The sequence below is a fragment of the Astatotilapia calliptera genome, chromosome 8 (genome assembly GCF_964374335.1).
Source record: "Astatotilapia calliptera chromosome 8, fAstCal68.1, whole genome shotgun sequence".
Taxonomy (NCBI): domain Eukaryota; kingdom Metazoa; phylum Chordata; class Actinopteri; order Cichliformes; family Cichlidae; genus Astatotilapia; species Astatotilapia calliptera.
In genome coordinates, this window is record NC_137429.1 from 4981250 (window position 1) to 4998367 (window position 17118).

General features: G+C 39.9%; 1 protein-coding gene across 5 annotated transcripts in view; it reads left to right on the forward strand.

Annotated features, from left to right (window-relative positions):
- skap1 (src kinase associated phosphoprotein 1) overlaps window positions 1-17118 on the forward strand; it is a 39308-nt gene that overhangs the window by 14408 nt on the left and 7782 nt on the right. For all 5 annotated transcript variants that reach the window (XM_026178057.2, XM_080305007.1, XM_080305008.1 and 2 more), the window contains 7 exons: window positions 6973-7053; window positions 7176-7259; window positions 7354-7478; window positions 9041-9104; window positions 10529-10717; window positions 15647-15700; window positions 15804-15913. In XM_026178057.2, the coding sequence (XP_026033842.1) occupies window positions 6973-7053; window positions 7176-7259; window positions 7354-7478; window positions 9041-9104; window positions 10529-10717; window positions 15647-15700; window positions 15804-15913 (707 nt within the window). The remainder of the gene's footprint in view (window positions 1-6972; window positions 7054-7175; window positions 7260-7353; window positions 7479-9040; window positions 9105-10528; window positions 10718-15646; window positions 15701-15803; window positions 15914-17118) is intronic.

Consider the following 17118-nt stretch of genomic DNA (forward strand, 5'->3'; position numbering starts at 1 on the left):
ATTGTATCTGCAGTTAAGCATTTGAATAGTGGTAGTAAATCTAGAAAAGGGAAATTCAGGGTCGCTGTAGACGCTGCTTATGGCTGCCCAGGGGGAAGCCGATGTCACATAGTAAATTTAGCCCCTTAGTGTCTTTACAGTGGCCGGCCCGTGATGTTTGAATGTAGGAGTGGAGCAAAACCGAGAATGACTTAACATCTATTCCCGAGTACGGGCAATACATAAATATAAATATATATTTTTTTGTTCACAGTTACAGAAAAACAGAAACAGTAGATAACTCTCTGCAGATGCAGCCTAAGCGAATGTCCTGAATCAAAATCAGTCAAGAAGTGCAATTAAATATTTGCAGGAAAGTTTTTATTCTGTTCTGTTGCTCAGATCTCGAGTCAGATTTTTTTATTAAGACCTGACTCATATAAAAAAAGAAAACCTTGATCACTCCTGCATACATTTCTGATCCTTTTAAGTATTATTAGACGGTGATACAGCTGTGATATAATGATCTGTGTGTTTTCTTCGGTTCAAACACATGCATTAGGAGGTTCTAAACATGGTTTATGTATCGATGACTGAAGTCCTAATCAAATCAGGGGGAGGGAAGGAGGGCAGGGAAGACACTGTGCCCTTAACCTCAGTGCCTCTCAGTTTCTCTCCTCCCTTCTGACGGCCGGCTCGCTGGAGGGATGTACTGCAAAGGCCTCCTACTGTAATGAGGAAAAATGTATCAATTTAGCCTGGCGTGTGCGCAGATTGAGCGCCAGGCGGGTGAAGGTGCACCGAGTGAATCCTTTTTCCTAATCAAGGACGGTATCGAAGAGGTTGCGGTCTCGTTCCCTTTCGTCTGTGGAATCAGCAGCATTCCTCCCCGTAGCCCCCTCAGGGCCGGGGAGCCTCTCTCTGCCTTCTGTTTCACCTCATCAGCAGAGTTCACCCGGGGGTCAGGTCCTGCCCCCCTGATGCTGCATTCACTGCAATACCTCTTGCATCGTAAGGCGCTGTGAAAGCACCTCGTGCTCAAGGACTGAGTGGAGGAGAAGGGAGGCATATGACAACTTTCTGCCCTTATTTTACACCTGTGCTTCTAGGTGGGTCATCATGCACAGATACGTATTAATCCCAATGTGACAGATATTTTACCCCAAAATAACAAGTAAACACTGGGATTTTCAGGCAGTTTGTTGTCTCTGTACCTTCTGTTATTTAGTTGTAAGGGATGAGATGTATGAAATCACATCAGGGTGGTGTAAAAATGACCGGATTTGAGCAAAAGTCTATGATGGGAAGCTGATGTTAAGGATTAAAAGCAGATGCCCATTTCTTAATTGTAAAACAAGTAGATGAATTTGTAGAAACCAGTAAAAGAGCTCGCATTGAGGCATGAAAAAGAAAAATACATACAGTTATAAAAAAATATGTAACAAAATTGAATATTTTTGTGCAATGAAATACATTTTACAAACAAAAGGAAATGATCAGTAACCAATGAGCAGATGTTAATTAATTAACTGTTCAATTTAAAGCTGAAATGCCACTTGGTTTTATCGGCCATTTATAATAGCAAAACTCATTATTTTATAATTGTAATACAATAAAAAACACGTTTTTCACTCTTTTATTACTCTTTTGTTTTATAGGGTAATAACCGACAAGCAAGAAACAGTCAACAAATGAGTCAGTAGCAGTGAATCAATAATTTTTTTTAGTTATAGGCAAGTTAATTAGATTAAAGGAAACAAGCAAGTCAGTAATCAGATATTTGTTTTATTAACTGTCTTGTCTGAGGTAAATAATAATAATAATACTAGTATAGAAACTGAAATTTGGAACAGTATGAGAATCGTTTTACAACGAGGAACAAACAAGTCAGTGAGCAAATGTAAGAATTGAAACACCATTTGGTTTTTACCGGTAATTTATAATATCAAAACTGTTATTTTTCAAGCACATAAGAAGGATTTTGCCTTGTTTTAAAACATTTTATAGTCTGAAAATCTAAATCTATATAATAATCACCAATAATCACCAAATTAATTGTAAATGGCAATATTTATTAGTTGCAGACAAGCTGATGTTCAGTATTAAAAGAAAAAAAAAAAACGAGCCAGTGACTGGAAATTGAATAATTAATTAATTTGTTGTTTATAGCAGAAAAGCTGGACTGTATAGGAAATATTTTTAGTATTTTATGACATCATATAGACCAGAAATGAATCGATATTGACAATATTTGTCAGTTTCAGGCAGGACTAACGTTAGGATTAAAGAAATGAACGAGTTGCATTAAGATTAATAAATAATTGCCATGTTTAAAGTGGAAACACCGCCTGGTTTTATTGCTCATTTAATAAAGCAAAAATTACATCTTTGGACAGCGTAAGAAGCTTTTTTTTATTACCCAAAGTATTAATACAAAATCTACAAATAATCAACAAATTAATCAGTATTGACAATGTTTGTTAGTTGCAGACAGATTGATGTTCAGGATTTAAAACAAACAAGCTAGCGATCAAACAATTATTCATTAATGGCCACATTTAAAGCTAAAACACTACCTGATTTTATTGGTCGTTTTTAATACTGTCTTGTAACGTTATACATCATGGGGTTTGATCTACAGTCAAGAAATAATCAACAAGTTGATCAATCAGTCAAGCCAATAATGATAGAATAATTGATGAACTGGTTGTTTATAACAGCAAAGATGCATTTTTCACTATTTCATGATATTGTATTGGCCAGTATTTTGCAATCAGACATAAATGAATAATTAATCATTAATGACAGTTTTGAGCTCACACAGTCAAATACAACAGAAATGGAAAGAAAAGAAAATCCCCATTAGAAATGTAACAGCCACAGATGTACAGTAAAACCTCTGCAGCACGAGGGACTACAGTAATAAAGCCCACGCATGACACACACCCTCACTTAAATAAAGACAGAGCAGGCACATAAGGCAGCCATTATTAGACATCACAGGCATGCAGTATTGATGGACAGGGAAAAATATTATCAGTTAATTTTTAATTCCACGTCTTTCCAAACGTTTTTAGATCCCACTCTCAGTTACAACACACTGCTTCCACGTGAAAGTAAGGCATGTTTTTATGTGCAAAAAAACAAGACTGAATAGCATTTTGCCTGATTTAAGGCTTTTCCCCCTCATCTCACTGTGTTTCTCTCCATGTAACCGGCCATTTTATAGTAATGGTTAGAGTGGAGCCTCTGAAGTACACGTCTCCATGCTGGGACCGAGTCCCGCCGCTGCCGTCGCCGCTCCCTGCCACCCAGCACTCTCAGAGAAGAGGCGCTAAGGGGACCTCTGGCTTTGCTTTCCATCTTCTGGAGCACCATCAACATCTTCAGAGCATTTTTGTGTTTTCATAGCATCTTTGGCGCATTATGACCACCGTTAGATCTAATGTAACGTATTAGTCCTCCCACCCGACCATTTCCCTTCATTTTGATTCACTCTCTATCCAGGCTTTGATTGACTTTCAGCCTAACTAAAGTGGATTTTAATGAGAGAATACATTAACTCCCTCTGGTCATGCTAACATAAATCAGCCTTTTCTTGCGGGATCAACTGCTGAGCTCATAACACCATGCTGGGAGAGTGTGAATAACCAAATGAGAGATTGTGGCTTTGGCAAACCGCTGGCAGCTTGGATGCATTGTTATGTATTCATGTATCCCCTCTGAGTTTTAACACGACTTCAGGAAGGCAGCAGAATGGAGCACTTATCGGCACGCAGGTCGGCTAGCTTATGGAAACGTTCCTTTGTCGGAATCAATTAAACACATATCTCTGGTCAATTTTCCATTGATTATCTCCTTACATTTGGATCTTTTCATACTGATGACCGCTGAGAGCCGTTAGATTCAGTTAGCGCGGCCAGTAGCAACTCCTCACCTTGATTTACGAAACACGGGATGCGACTCTAACGCCACATCTATCTGCTTCTCTTTGTTGGTAATTGCACTCAGCTAAATAGGTTATGCTGAATATCAATAAATTGCCATCAAATTAATGTCAATACCAAAGCTGTGGATGGTGCTAATTAAAACGCAAAAGGGATGAAAATGAAGTCATGGCATTGCCCTGAATAATTGATAACGCAATTTATGATTTTTATGAAAGAGTGCCGTCTGTCTGCGATTTTGATGAGGCCTTAATTAGATGCATTAATGTGTCTCTCTGTGCCTGTACTCAAACTCAAACACCATGATGATTTTGGAGTTTTTTTAACACCCTAAATTACACATTTTCAAATAACATTACCTCAGAATATCCTCTTAAAAAAAACACAAAAGAGGTGTTAGTGTGTAATTCTCATTAAAGGAGGCATTGTTAACTCAGGACCAATCAGAGTCTGCTTATTTTAGGGTGGGATCAAGCGGCATTGGACAGCGAGAGGCTTTTAGGTTGTGCCGCTACCCTGTGGATGAATCTCGAGCTATTGTTTCGCCGCAGTCGATGTTTGCAGCCGTGTTCACGATGCATGCAAGGATAGTCAAGTGGAGGTCAGGTCACCTGGCGTTAAAGTGTTAAGCACGCACGAATGTGTAATGTTTATTGACTCAAGTAGATCAGAGTGATCCTGTGTTGATTTTGCACCTCCTCATCTATTAGCCGGGCCGACTTTGCAGATAAATGAAGAGCGAGGGAAGCAGACGGATGAGGGGATTAGAAGTGGGCCGCAACAGGGAAGCAGGACCAGAAAAAAAAATGGACGGACTGCCGGCGGATAGATGAGGTGGAGGAGCATAATGACCGCTGTTTGTTATGATGTACCGAATCAGGTTCTCTTTGACAAAACAGTCCTTAGCACCTCTGTATTTATAGTGTCACCGGTCAGTCCATCCACAAAGGCAGGCTGATGATATGTGAGCGTGTTAGTGCTGTGAGGTGTCTGGGGCTCAGCTCCGGAATGACCCGCTCATCTGTCAGGACCGCAAACCGAAGCCACGAGGGGTTATCAGATCACACACAGGTTTGTGGTGAACTTAAATCTCAGAGATGTTGGCCTAGCAAAATGAATAAATAAATAAATAAAACAGTAATAGCTCTATTTCGCTCTCTGGAGCTGAGTTGTTTAGATGAAACTCGCTGCGAATAGATGGCAAATAATAAGTTCAGGAGTGGCCATTCAGCTGGGCTAATACCCACTTAGTTTTCTCCTTGTTGGTGATTTTTATGAATGACACAGAGGTTCCTGTTTGTCTAACGTTGGGGGATGCTCTTTGTTTGACCCAGAGGAGCCAGTTGTGGGTTGACATGTTTGGTTTTTCCCAGCAGTTAAACAGGCCCTCTCTGAGGGGGATGGACTCCAGGCATTCCCCCTGTCATCGCTGCTCTGAATGGGGGTGTCACACGGACTCGTGTAAATGGTCTTTGAATTGTTCCTGTGTTTCAGACTAAAAAGGGAGCTCCTTCTCTTCCTCTGCTCCTCCAATCCCCGTTGACTAATGAACTCAGAGGAAGCTGAGCTTTGTTTTTGACATGTAGAAAAGCCAGGTACTCCCACTGAAACACAGGGAGGAGGATGGTCTATGAGGTCGATGTAAGGTCAAGTTCCTCTCTAACAGCTAAAGGCTAGAAAATGGGAAAATACTTTGATTTTCTTCTGACAGGTTCAACAATAACTTCAACATGGAGCAGCTGGTTTAAATTGCATCTCTTCAGGCAACTTGCTGTGGAGTGTTTATCTCATATAACTGCAGCATTATAACAAAGAGAAATGTTAAAGCTACTCTCACTGTTCTGAAAAGGTCACTATTCAGTGTTAGTCATGTTTTTTACCTGCAACAGAAACATTATTTCAGATACTTCAATAGTTGTTTGAGTGGTTTTGATCAGGCTTAAATTACCAGATAACATTTTATATATAAAATTTCTCTATACTATTTATATATCTACAGATAAACTGTTTCTAATGGGTATCTCATTGTGTGGTGCATGTCTCAATGGAAACATGTTTCCTACATGCTGACACTTTTTACCCACATTTAGATATAAAGTCTTTTCAACAATCTGAGAAAACAGCCTTTCACTTTTCACTCTCCAGTCAAATCTCAACGTTGTTTAACCCTCCGGAGTGAATGTCTGATTTAAAATGACCCTGAGCAAGACACAGCCGGGCCGAGTCTTCATTTCAGCTTGTGTTGAAAGTGCCGACTTCAAACTATATACCAGTTTTTACTCCTAACGGTGCGGAGATCTGGATTTTATTGACAGACTGATCCTTATAAGTCCTACAACAACAGAAATGGACGCTAACAAAATAACTATGCTTACAATATCTATGTTTTAAATGTAAATAACAGAAGCTTTCTAGATATTTTATGATTTGATAATGATGCGTTAAACTATGTAAAATAATGCATACATAATTAAACGTGTTCTGAAGCACGTTTAGTGTTATATTTCAGATCATCTCAGTAGATATTTGGGGTTCAAGTATTTATTTTAGTTTGATATTGCAAAGGTAATTGATCATAACCTAACTATCATCCTGTCATGTTTAAATTTTGACTCTGCACTCTGACGAGAGGTTTTTAATCCCCACAGGAAGTTTCCTCTCATTAAAATGCAATGTGAGCAGATGAATGGAGTGCAGTGCTCAGCAGCACTGTAGAAGTATTGATCCCAGTTTCCTAAAGACTAGCAGGGATGTATTTGATCCACGGGGATAGAGACTTTATATTCTGATGTGTGTGAAGTGCCTTGAGGGAAAAAGGGAAGTGTATGTGTAGCTTATAAGGAGTTAGTGAGGAAACAATTAGTTGTTTTGTCAATTAGCTGATTCACTGGAAAAAAATGTTAACAAAGCTTGAAGTCGTTTTTCAAGAAGGAAATTCTCAGATTTCAGCTTCTCTCATGTGAGGAACTGTTTCTTTTTCATTTGTGATTATAAATTGATTTTAGACAGACATAACAAGATGTTTCACGTCTGGTTGCTCTCACAGACGATGAGGATATCCTTCCAGTGGCAGCCTATGAGCTCACCAACATCCTGAAGCAAGGTTACTTGGAAAAGAAACGAAAAGGTACGACAACAGATAGACTATTAACAGTCTCTCTTTCATTTGTCCCGCTTTTTGATCTGTTTACACACAGAGAATTGGTTTCCTGTGAATAATTTCCTTTTTTTGCTTTGTTTTTTCGTTAGACCACAGCTTCTTTGGACCAGAGTGGCAGAAGAGATGGTGCATCCTGAACAATTCGATATTCTACTACTTTGGGAGTGAAAAAGGTTTGTTTTCAAATGCCACCATGTGGAAACATCGCAGCTGCATAATTTTAAATTGGATTTCATCCCACTGCGTGTTCTCCTCTCCCCCCTACAGATAAACAGCAGAAGGGTTCATTTTATATCAATGACTACACTGTACAGATGGTGACCAACCTGAGAAAAGACTCCAAAAGAAAAGCCTGTTTTGAGCTCAGTGCTCCCGGAAAACGGCCCTTCCAGGTCTGTATTATCTCTGTATTATTATTATTAAAGAAATAAACTCCAGTAAAATCATGTCTTATTAAGAGCTGACATGATTTCTTCTGGCAGTTCTTCACTCGTCTTCTAGGGCTCAGAAAAAAAAAAAAAATTATATATACTATAGTTTGATGGAGTCCTGCAACGATTTTGCAAAGGTTTTTGTAGGCCAATCCAAAAATTAGCATTGCCCTGGTTCCTTAGACAATAGGCTGGTTGGATTTTAACATTAGTTTTTTTGGATTATTTCGGAATTTCAGTGGGAAAGAAAAAGCTTATATAAATAAGCTTAAATAAAGCTTTATGTCACCACCATCCTTTGTCCAGGATATCCACTCCTCCTCTGCACATGGCCAAACCAGCTGGTTTTAACCATCTAACCATCAACCATCATGTAACCTGTTTAAAAGACCCCATTGACTTTTGAGTTCAGGAAACTTGAAGAGCAAAATGTTAATGTAATTTCTGGGTCTTAGGATTCATTCTTTTGGCACTTTATCGAGACTTTTGGGGATTGTAAAAGGGTGCTTAAACATATTTGGTCTCTGAATTAAAACTAAACTGCAGTAAAAATACATTTTACTGAAATGATATCGTCAGAGCATACTTAGTCCCCCACAAACTTCTGAAAAGTTTATTTTTCTCCTGTAAAATGTCACTGTGCGTCACATTGTCTGTGCCTATAAAAGGTTGACATTCATCCTCTCACGCACACTAAGACCACTAAAACAATCGGTGAGACCCATGAGGGCAGGTATCGAGCTGCTGACCCTGTAATTATTGGGCATCCCACTCCACCATCAAAGTCACAGCTGCCTCAAACATTATCAGATCATCTAGACTAATACAATTTTGCCTTTTTTGCTTTTTTATTGTTGTATCCCTGGTTCTGTTTATTAGGTTTTTATTGTAATCCTCAGGTCTTGATTTTCCTTCTTCTGCCTCCTATATTCCCATCGGTCTCATCATCTCTACATCTCTTTCAGTTTATTTCCTGTTTTATTTTGAAGGTTAGATATTCAGGTGATTTTCTGTAGTTTTACTTCCTTCCTTTGTTCTTTTTCCTGCTCTCGTTAGTGTCTGATTACCTGTTTCTTATTACCCTTCTCTCCTTGTGTCTAGTCTGTCTTTAAAGTCTTACGTTTTCTTATTTGAAGATTTAAACTATTTAGTTTTTTTTAACCTCTTATTATCGTACAGACCTCTAAGTTTCTAAGTTTGAATTGAAGAATGTCGCCCCAGCTTCAGCCTGGTTTTCAGTCTGTGTTTGGGTTGAATGTGTTTTTTGTGACATTTATAAACTAAAGATGTAGTTTGATAAATGTACACGTGGAATGCGTTTTTGTTTTCCAAGTCATTTAATTTTTAGTTAGATTCAGATATTTTTTTTTAACATTTCACAGCTATTTTAAAAAGAGCAATATCTGTTCTTTCTTTTTCTCTCCTCTTATATGGCTAGAAATAAAAATGAATAAAAATCCAGGCACATAAATGCACGTTTAAATTATAATCACAGTATTATTATTGCCGCTCTCTCCTTCCAGTTCACTGCCAGCAGCCCTCAAGAGGCCAGAGAATGGGTGGACCAAATCAATTTTGTACTTAGAGGTAAGCCAGCTTCTCTCTCTCTTTTTCTTTTTTCTTTATTTTACTTTTTCTGACTTATTGCATATGACTCATTATGGAAAACCACTCCCTGCCTTGTTTTCCTCCTTTCTCTCTGCACTGTTCAATGATAGCCCATTCTTAAGACAAATATATATTGTTATATATAAATAAAATTGACTTGGCTTTTTAAAAGTCACATAGGTTAAGTGGAAAATACAGTTAAAGCAGTATAAATGTTCTAAAAAATGTTCTTTTGTACTAAAGTTTTCTTGTGTTTTCGAGGGGCAGAAAGGTCAGAAGTGCAAGGGAGTTCTTTGTCATCTCTGACTCATACGAAAACCGCCCCATCCATCACTAACTACACAGCTGAACACAAGAGTCCTGAATCACCTCATTCGACATGTCACCCACCATGTCATGTGCACCATCGTGTAGCTCTGGTTCTCCTCCACTCCTCCCCTAACCCTCCTACCGAATTCCAACTTACAGGAAATTGATTGGTAGATGTTCTGGTTATCCTCCAGTGACATTGATTTCTGCTTGGCTGCTGGTGTACGGCAGAGGACCTGATACCCTGTGTTGCAATGGCCAGTCGCCTGCAATGAGACAGCTCCTCCATCTGAGCGAGCAGTCGTGCCTCGTCTACGCTAAAATGGGCTCGGGCCGGGCCACTGATTTGCGGGAAGTAACGGACACTCGGCAGTTTGTCTTACTTCCTCCCACCCCCCACGCCTTTTTTTTTTTACTACAAAAAAAACAGAGCATGCAAATGATTATTTATCCTCTTCACCTTCAAATTCATCTGAGTGCATCGGCACGCTTTCCAGAACGTTTTGCCTTAAATGCAAGGACAGAGAAAGAGAGAGAGAGGGGGCGTATGAGATGCAACAAAAGATGCAGTTAGATGGGATGCGTCTTCATCTGTAGGACGACCCAGAATGAATATGATAAACAGATGGTAAGCAGGAACCACAGGGATGATGTGAGAGGGAGAGGCTTCTTATTGGATTGTGGAAAATTATAAAGTGAAAATCAACAACAACCGATAACTTATTAACATCTGCTAGATCTGACCTTTCAAATGTGCTTTCCCCTTTGTGTTTTATCCTTTTCCTCTAGGTCTGAGCTGTCAGACAAAATGGAAATTATAACCGCTTTTTTTCTCTGGCGTTTTAACAATAATTTATTGCTTAGTTGAAAACAATATAAAGGCTAACAGCTAATGAGCATGATAACGGTTTGCAGCATGTTTCGGGGGCACCAGTGTTTGTCACCGCTGCTGTTTGGCACGTGTCTCGGCCCCGTTGTGCAGCGAGGACGTGGCGGACATTTCTCTTACTTTAGCCCTTAATGCATGTCTCTGTCTTTTGTGCCACGCTGTGACGCTAACACTTTCTATCACATTGTTTCCCCTTCCCTCGTAGATCTCAGCTCCAACTTCATCCCCGTCGATGACGAGGAGGAGGACGAGGATACCTACGATGACATCGAGGGGGTGGCCAACGAAACCCCAACTCGGCCGACCCTGGCCTCCCGGGGAGGAGGAGTAGGCAGAGGACAGGAGATAGAGGAGGAGGATGACGAGGAAGAAGATATCTACGAGGAGCTGCCAGGTATGAGGATGTGGTTGGACACACACTTGCGCAGATAAATAAACAGAGAAGTGACGCACACACAAAACCCCTCATGATACTCAGTCAGACAGACGCTCAAACCCTGGGGGATTTTTGCAACATGAAATATCTGCCATCTTTCCCTGCTGCGAAATTTGTGTTGCCAGGTTCCTCCAGACTGATCGCTCATTTTAAATCAAGCAACACTAATAAGCTTGTCAGCACCGGGGTGGCTGCTGCAGGACAGGAAGAGGAAGATTCACTTACACCTACTCCAAATCTGCTCCCTCCTTATCTCTCTGAACAAGTTATGTTGTTGAAATCAGCGAGAGCTGGCTAGTTTCGCTCCGTCATAGACCGTCCAATTAGCTAATGTTGCCAGGCAACAAATGGCCCACAGTTCAATCCACTAAGCAAGAGTTTTGGCTAAAATTGCCTGGCAACAGCAATTTAGATGAAAGGAAGTAAAAACTGCATCTCGCAGAGCTTAAAATAGATCTGAAGCTCTTAATGTCACATCTTTAATAGAAATTAGAGTTTGACCGACGAGACCCCATGACTGTGTGTGTGTGTGTGAGTGTGTGTGTGAGAGACAGTCCCATGGCTACAAGATCCCAAGAAGGACAAAAGGGGGTGATCCGATCTTCTCAGGGCCGTCGTCCATCACTCGTTCTATTAGATAAGATACATCAAGATTCAGTTTCACTCAGTGAGTACATTACCTTTGCCAAAATCACTGGTGAGAGGGGAATCAGTCTTCAAACTGTCACGCCGGCGTTCAGAGCCATCTGGGAAGAGGTACCGACCCTGACCACAGATGGCATATCGAATGACGGGCTCTTTCGTTCACTTTCTCACCCCTTCGCTTATCAGTCATGCTGCACCTCCCTCTGCTCGGCTTTTACACAGTGATTACAGACTGTTCAATAATTCAATTTGGGAGTAATTTTCACTGATCAGCTGCCATGTTTGCATTTAGGAACCTTTCTATCTCTGCAAATAGAAGCATTTATTCCATTTGTAATTAGTAAAAAATGTCTTCATATAGCACACGTTTACTTTTAGGTTTTTTTCCCCCTGACCTTAAAATAAACAAATTATTGTGACACTTGTGAAAGCTGTGTATGATTTAAAAATAGTGCTGTTTAATAGTAAATTAAAGCAACTATCTAAAACAGAACAACAAAACATTACAGCTTAGAAATAACATGATAGAGGGTTAAGAGTGATAAAAATTACGGTAAAACCACAGTAATAACCTAGCTTGGTATCATCAACAGATAATATGAAACTGAAATCTATATTTCGGGATAAAAGCAGGCAAAAACAAAAGGAGGGTGAAAACTGCCTCTGCATAATGGCATGAATTAAGTCCCTGCATCCAGAAAGATCTGGATTAGTTTCTGACGTTGGATGCATTTGTGAGGGCATGGCCCCAAATTTCCATTTTCTTTACAACCACATCCAAATCTGGATTCCCACTGACTCTAGAAGTTAATCATTAACTTCATAATTTCTCAGTTGAGCAAAGACCCACCTCAAATCCTCTCCAAGTAGTCCTACTAAAAACAAACAAACAGAACAAACAGAAACAATCTCACAACCTCCTTCCTGAATGTAATAATAAGGAAACACATTTAAGGATGGCTTAATAATAATTTAATGATCCAGTTTTGTTACCAGTCTTGTATATTAAATGTAATATTTGATTAATCCATGCTTTACCCTTTGTTACATACAGACTAATACAGCTAGATGTAGCTTTTGTTAATATGATGCTATTACCTGATTATTACTGATATTACTATGATATGGAAACACTTGTGGGTTGTACTGATTATTCATGGGTCACTTGCTTTAGTATTATTGTAGGCTCTTTACCTTACAAGATAAAGCACCTTGAGGCAGCTACATAAATAAAACTGAATCCAACTGAATTAACCTTGGTGGCATGCATTCCTCGTGCGCCATACTCATCGATGCGCTCGGGTTCGATACTGTCTGCCCACCTTCCTGTCATCTCTTACTGCCTAATAAAAGCAAAAAAGCCAGAGATGATTCTAAAAAATATACAATTTTATTCATTTCTAGTCACGTTATTTGTTCTAATATGGCCGGGGCTGCAGCTCCAGCAGATGGAGGCATGGTTCTCCTTTTGTGTGATGAAAGTTATTAAACGACATAAAACCAGCGCTGTTCTGCTGCACTTTGGTTTAGAAAATGCCGTCTGCGACCGAATAAACTGATGTATAACCACTCAACCTGAGCAACATGTAACCACCAGCCGGTTTTCGTGGTGCTAATGTTAGCAGCAGGAAAGAAAGGAAAGAGGTCTGAACACGTTTCAGCTCCAGTTTTGTAATCTAATTCTTAAAATGTTTATTCAGAGGCAGCTTTTGGATCTGTAGGCTCTTCAGACTTGTCTGTGCAGACCTGACAAGAGACTTGACAAGTTTTGCCTAGATATACTCGCATGCTTGCTGTAGTAGTAACCTCAGTTTTTTTAATGTTTTATGATTGCTATGCTAGCTGATTATTTTAATTCTATTCTATTCTATTTATATAGCGCCAAATCACCACAACAGTTGCCTCGAGGTGGTTCACATTGCAAGGTAAAGACCCTAAAATAGTTACAATAGATTAGTAACCTTTTAGTGACTTTAACCAGGAAGAGAGAGGAAGAACGTCCTGTGAGAGTGTCCTGGGTGGAGAGGATAAACTGTCTCCTGTAGGGCAGGAGAGAAAAGGCGCTCCTGGAGAAAGCCCTGTTAGTGCTAACCGCTGAGCCACCAGGCTCCCAGCTGTCACCGGTGTCGTAACATGGTACTACCGATGAAGTTTTAAAAGGGACCTCCACTCGTGTTCTTAAATTGGAATGCAAAGGAAGTCTCACAATGTCTTATTTGATAGTTTCCTTCTGATGTGTTTCGAGTGCTGACGGCAGTGAAGTTTGCAAACTTGCAAAATGACATCCGTGAATGCAGCATCCATTTTTAGGCGATGTCAGTTTTGTCGCAGCAAAACTCAGTTGCAGGCAGAATGCAGAGCAGCGGCTGGTATTGGCTCTGATGCTGATGACTGATTTTATTGACTGGAAAATTAAATCACTTTGATATAGAAACCGTTGGCCCATAGCGGTGGCCTCTCGATGGAACGATGCTCGCAGTCGAAGAGCACCAAACAAATGTTTGGACCCGCTGCGAGCACATTTAAAATCTCATTTTTTTATCTTTTGGATCATTTGGTGTAGGAACAAAGTGCCGCAGTTTGTACTTTTTTAAATGTATTATTTTTTTTTTTTTAAAGAAAGCTGTGATTATCTGTTTGAAGAAAGAAAGCAACGGGGAAAGACAAAGGCATCCCTCATGTATACATAAACTAAACTTTTTACATTCAAGCTGGACACATGGTGTGTGTCTGTTTGTGTATGTGTGTGCATGTGTGTGTGGTTCGTGTTTCCTGCTCTTCCTGGAAGCAGAGGTGCAGCCTGTGCTGGAAGGTGGATAGTGTTGCTGGGTTGTGGCGTTGCTGTCAGCTGGTTTGTGTGGAGGATGGATGTGGGAGACAGAGGGCAGGCATATCACCGTGTCACCTCTCAGACCACCGGGTGCCACGCCCCGCAGTCAATGACATGTCCGCCTCCGCGTGGCTTAAAAAAAACTCTTCTTCTTTAACATTTCCCGCCTGCGGTTTAATAGGCTGATCCTCACGCCAGAGTTCATCCTAGTTAAAGAAGAATTAACAGCTTGTGTCATGCTGAGATTCATCAGGGATTTGCAAATGATCCAGTTTATTAATTTTTCTGTTTGTCTGGCTCTATCATAATTTCTTTGCTGTTCATTTCTCGTTAACACGTGGGACAAATATAAATTATTTATAAACTATAGTTGTTAAAGTCAGGCCACCAGCAGGTAATGCCTTTTATTATTATTAAAAATTAAATGTATTTCTTTTAGACACTGATATTAAAATATTTAGGTTCTGGATAGGGCTGCACACTTTGTCGAATTTTTAATTTAAATATCAATTTTGGCTTCAAGCAATTAATAAAACAAGATGAGCAATATAAAATGTTTAACACGGATTCTTTGGTTTTGCCTTTCAGCACATCTGCCTCTGCAAAGACTTGGTTCAGTTTTGCATTAATTTATTTAGTTTTTGGTTGAAGTTAAAATTCAAGTGGCTGAGTGGGGTCAGTCATGTATTTTAATGCACTGTTGTGATGTTTTATTCATTTAAAATGTTTGCTACTGTAATTCTGTTAATCTACCTCTCCTGCTATTAATTATTTACAGTAATTTTTTAATGGAAGTTTCTGTTCTGGTGATTTTTAATATTATAAGCTTTGATTTTAGTGTAACTTTCCCCTGCACTGTCATGTTTTCCACGGCTAATGGCCTAGAACAAGATTCAGAGATAACCTGGAGTACTTGGGGTTTGACCAGCCAGTGCAGACATGCATGTGGACAGCCTTTCAGGGATATTAGGATCAGCTAATAGATCCCATCCAAACCAGACAAATGTCACATACATACTTTGTTACATACAGACTAATACAGCCACATATAGCTTTTGTTAATATGACACTATTACCTGATTATTACTGATAATTAGATCCCATCTAAACGTGACATGAAGAGTAGGTGGAACTGCAATCTCTGAACTTCTTTCAGCAAAATAAAATCTTATAAAACACAATTAATTACATTCAATTTGTAAAATGTCTTTCATAGGTAAAGGAAGCCATACAGGTATAATATACACTAAAAAATAATGTCATATTTTTGTTACGTGAGGGTTAAAAAGACAAGTTTCTTCTTTGATGATTAAATCATGATTTGAGCATTGACCAAAGTAATTGTGATTATGAGTAATCCTACTTCTACACCTGTGATAAATACTCTTGTTCTTCCTTTTTTGTTTGTTTAGACGAAGAACTTGGAAATCCAGGTGATGAGAGCGACGAGAAGAGCAGCAAACAAGGTTTCCGCCTCCGTCTAGTAACTTATTTATTCCAGCCTAAAGTTTCCCTGCATCTACGTCCTGCTTTCTTCTATTTAAATGTGTTCCCTGTGCTTCCTTTCAGTTTGGTCCTCAGATTATTCCAACTACTACCAGGGTTTGTGGGATTGCCAGGGCGACGAGTCAGACGAACTGACCTTCGAGAGAGGAGATCTCATCTACATCATCAGCAAGGTCAGCATCGCCATCAGCACAAAATAACCCGAGGGCTTATTTAGGCTTTTTTCACAACTCTTTGTTTTTCCCCTCGATCGTCCCTAATGGAAATCCGTCCCCGATTGCACGCTTGACTCGTAGATATAATTACTGGACCAATTACAGTAGTTTAGGATAGGATGCAGTTGTGTAAAACGTGCAATTATTTAAGGGTTAAACAACATCAACTCCAGTAATCACCTCGTCCTCATTTACTTTCTGAACATGCTGATATCTCCAGCATCTAGATTTGTCCGTTAGCATCTTGGTGCAGCACCAACAGCGGTGCTGTCTGTTCGCGGGCCACTAGGGTGAAGTGCCATTCGGGTGCTGCGTAATGGTGCTGTTGTTCATTACGGCGCCTCCATCACAGGGGTTAATTGAGTAGGCAGCCATGCGAGGCTCTTCCTTTTCTGTCTGACGTGAAACTGCAGGTGAAGCCATCCTGCATCTCAGCTCTTTTCCTTCAATCTATTTCCTTGTGTTTTATGGCCATCGTGTAGTTACATGCGGAGTATCTACCAGGAAAAAGACATCCTACTGGAAATCGATGGCTTGTAATTTGGGTACTTTTACTCTGCTGCGTGCAGGGACTTGTCTCCACACTGTTGCTATTGGTTGGTTTCAAATTGAATCATCATGTTGTGTGTTTAGACTAAATTATCTGAAGAGGAGAGGCAGGAAGAAGGAACTCTTTTTTTTTTCTTTTGTAAGTAATTATGAGCTTAGAGATGAGGAAATTATGTATTTAGTGTCATGATTTCTTGCATCTTTAATCACCAGTAGATTGTGGTGAATTTTGAGTATTTGTCCTTTTTTGGTTAACAACAGTTTCAGTGCAACAATCCTTTCAAAGAGGTCAGGGTTTTGGATTTTGATGTATGAATTGTGTCAGCTTGTGTTGAAGGAATGTGAGCCTCCTCTTTATAACAACAGATAAAGCACAGGTGAAAAATGCCCCTCGCAGAAGATGGACTTATAATTGCAGTTCTTTTGGCAGTGGCAGATTAATGAGATGCCAGGCTCGTCTGTCTGCGTGTGCTGCTTGATAGGGGGAAATGTCAAAACAGCCACATCAATTTTTCACAGCGATGACAAAAGCACTGTACTCGGGGAGACAAAGGGGTCCTGGCTCTGGGCTTCAGATCCGCCTCAGATGGCCTCGGCCCCACTCGCCGTTATTA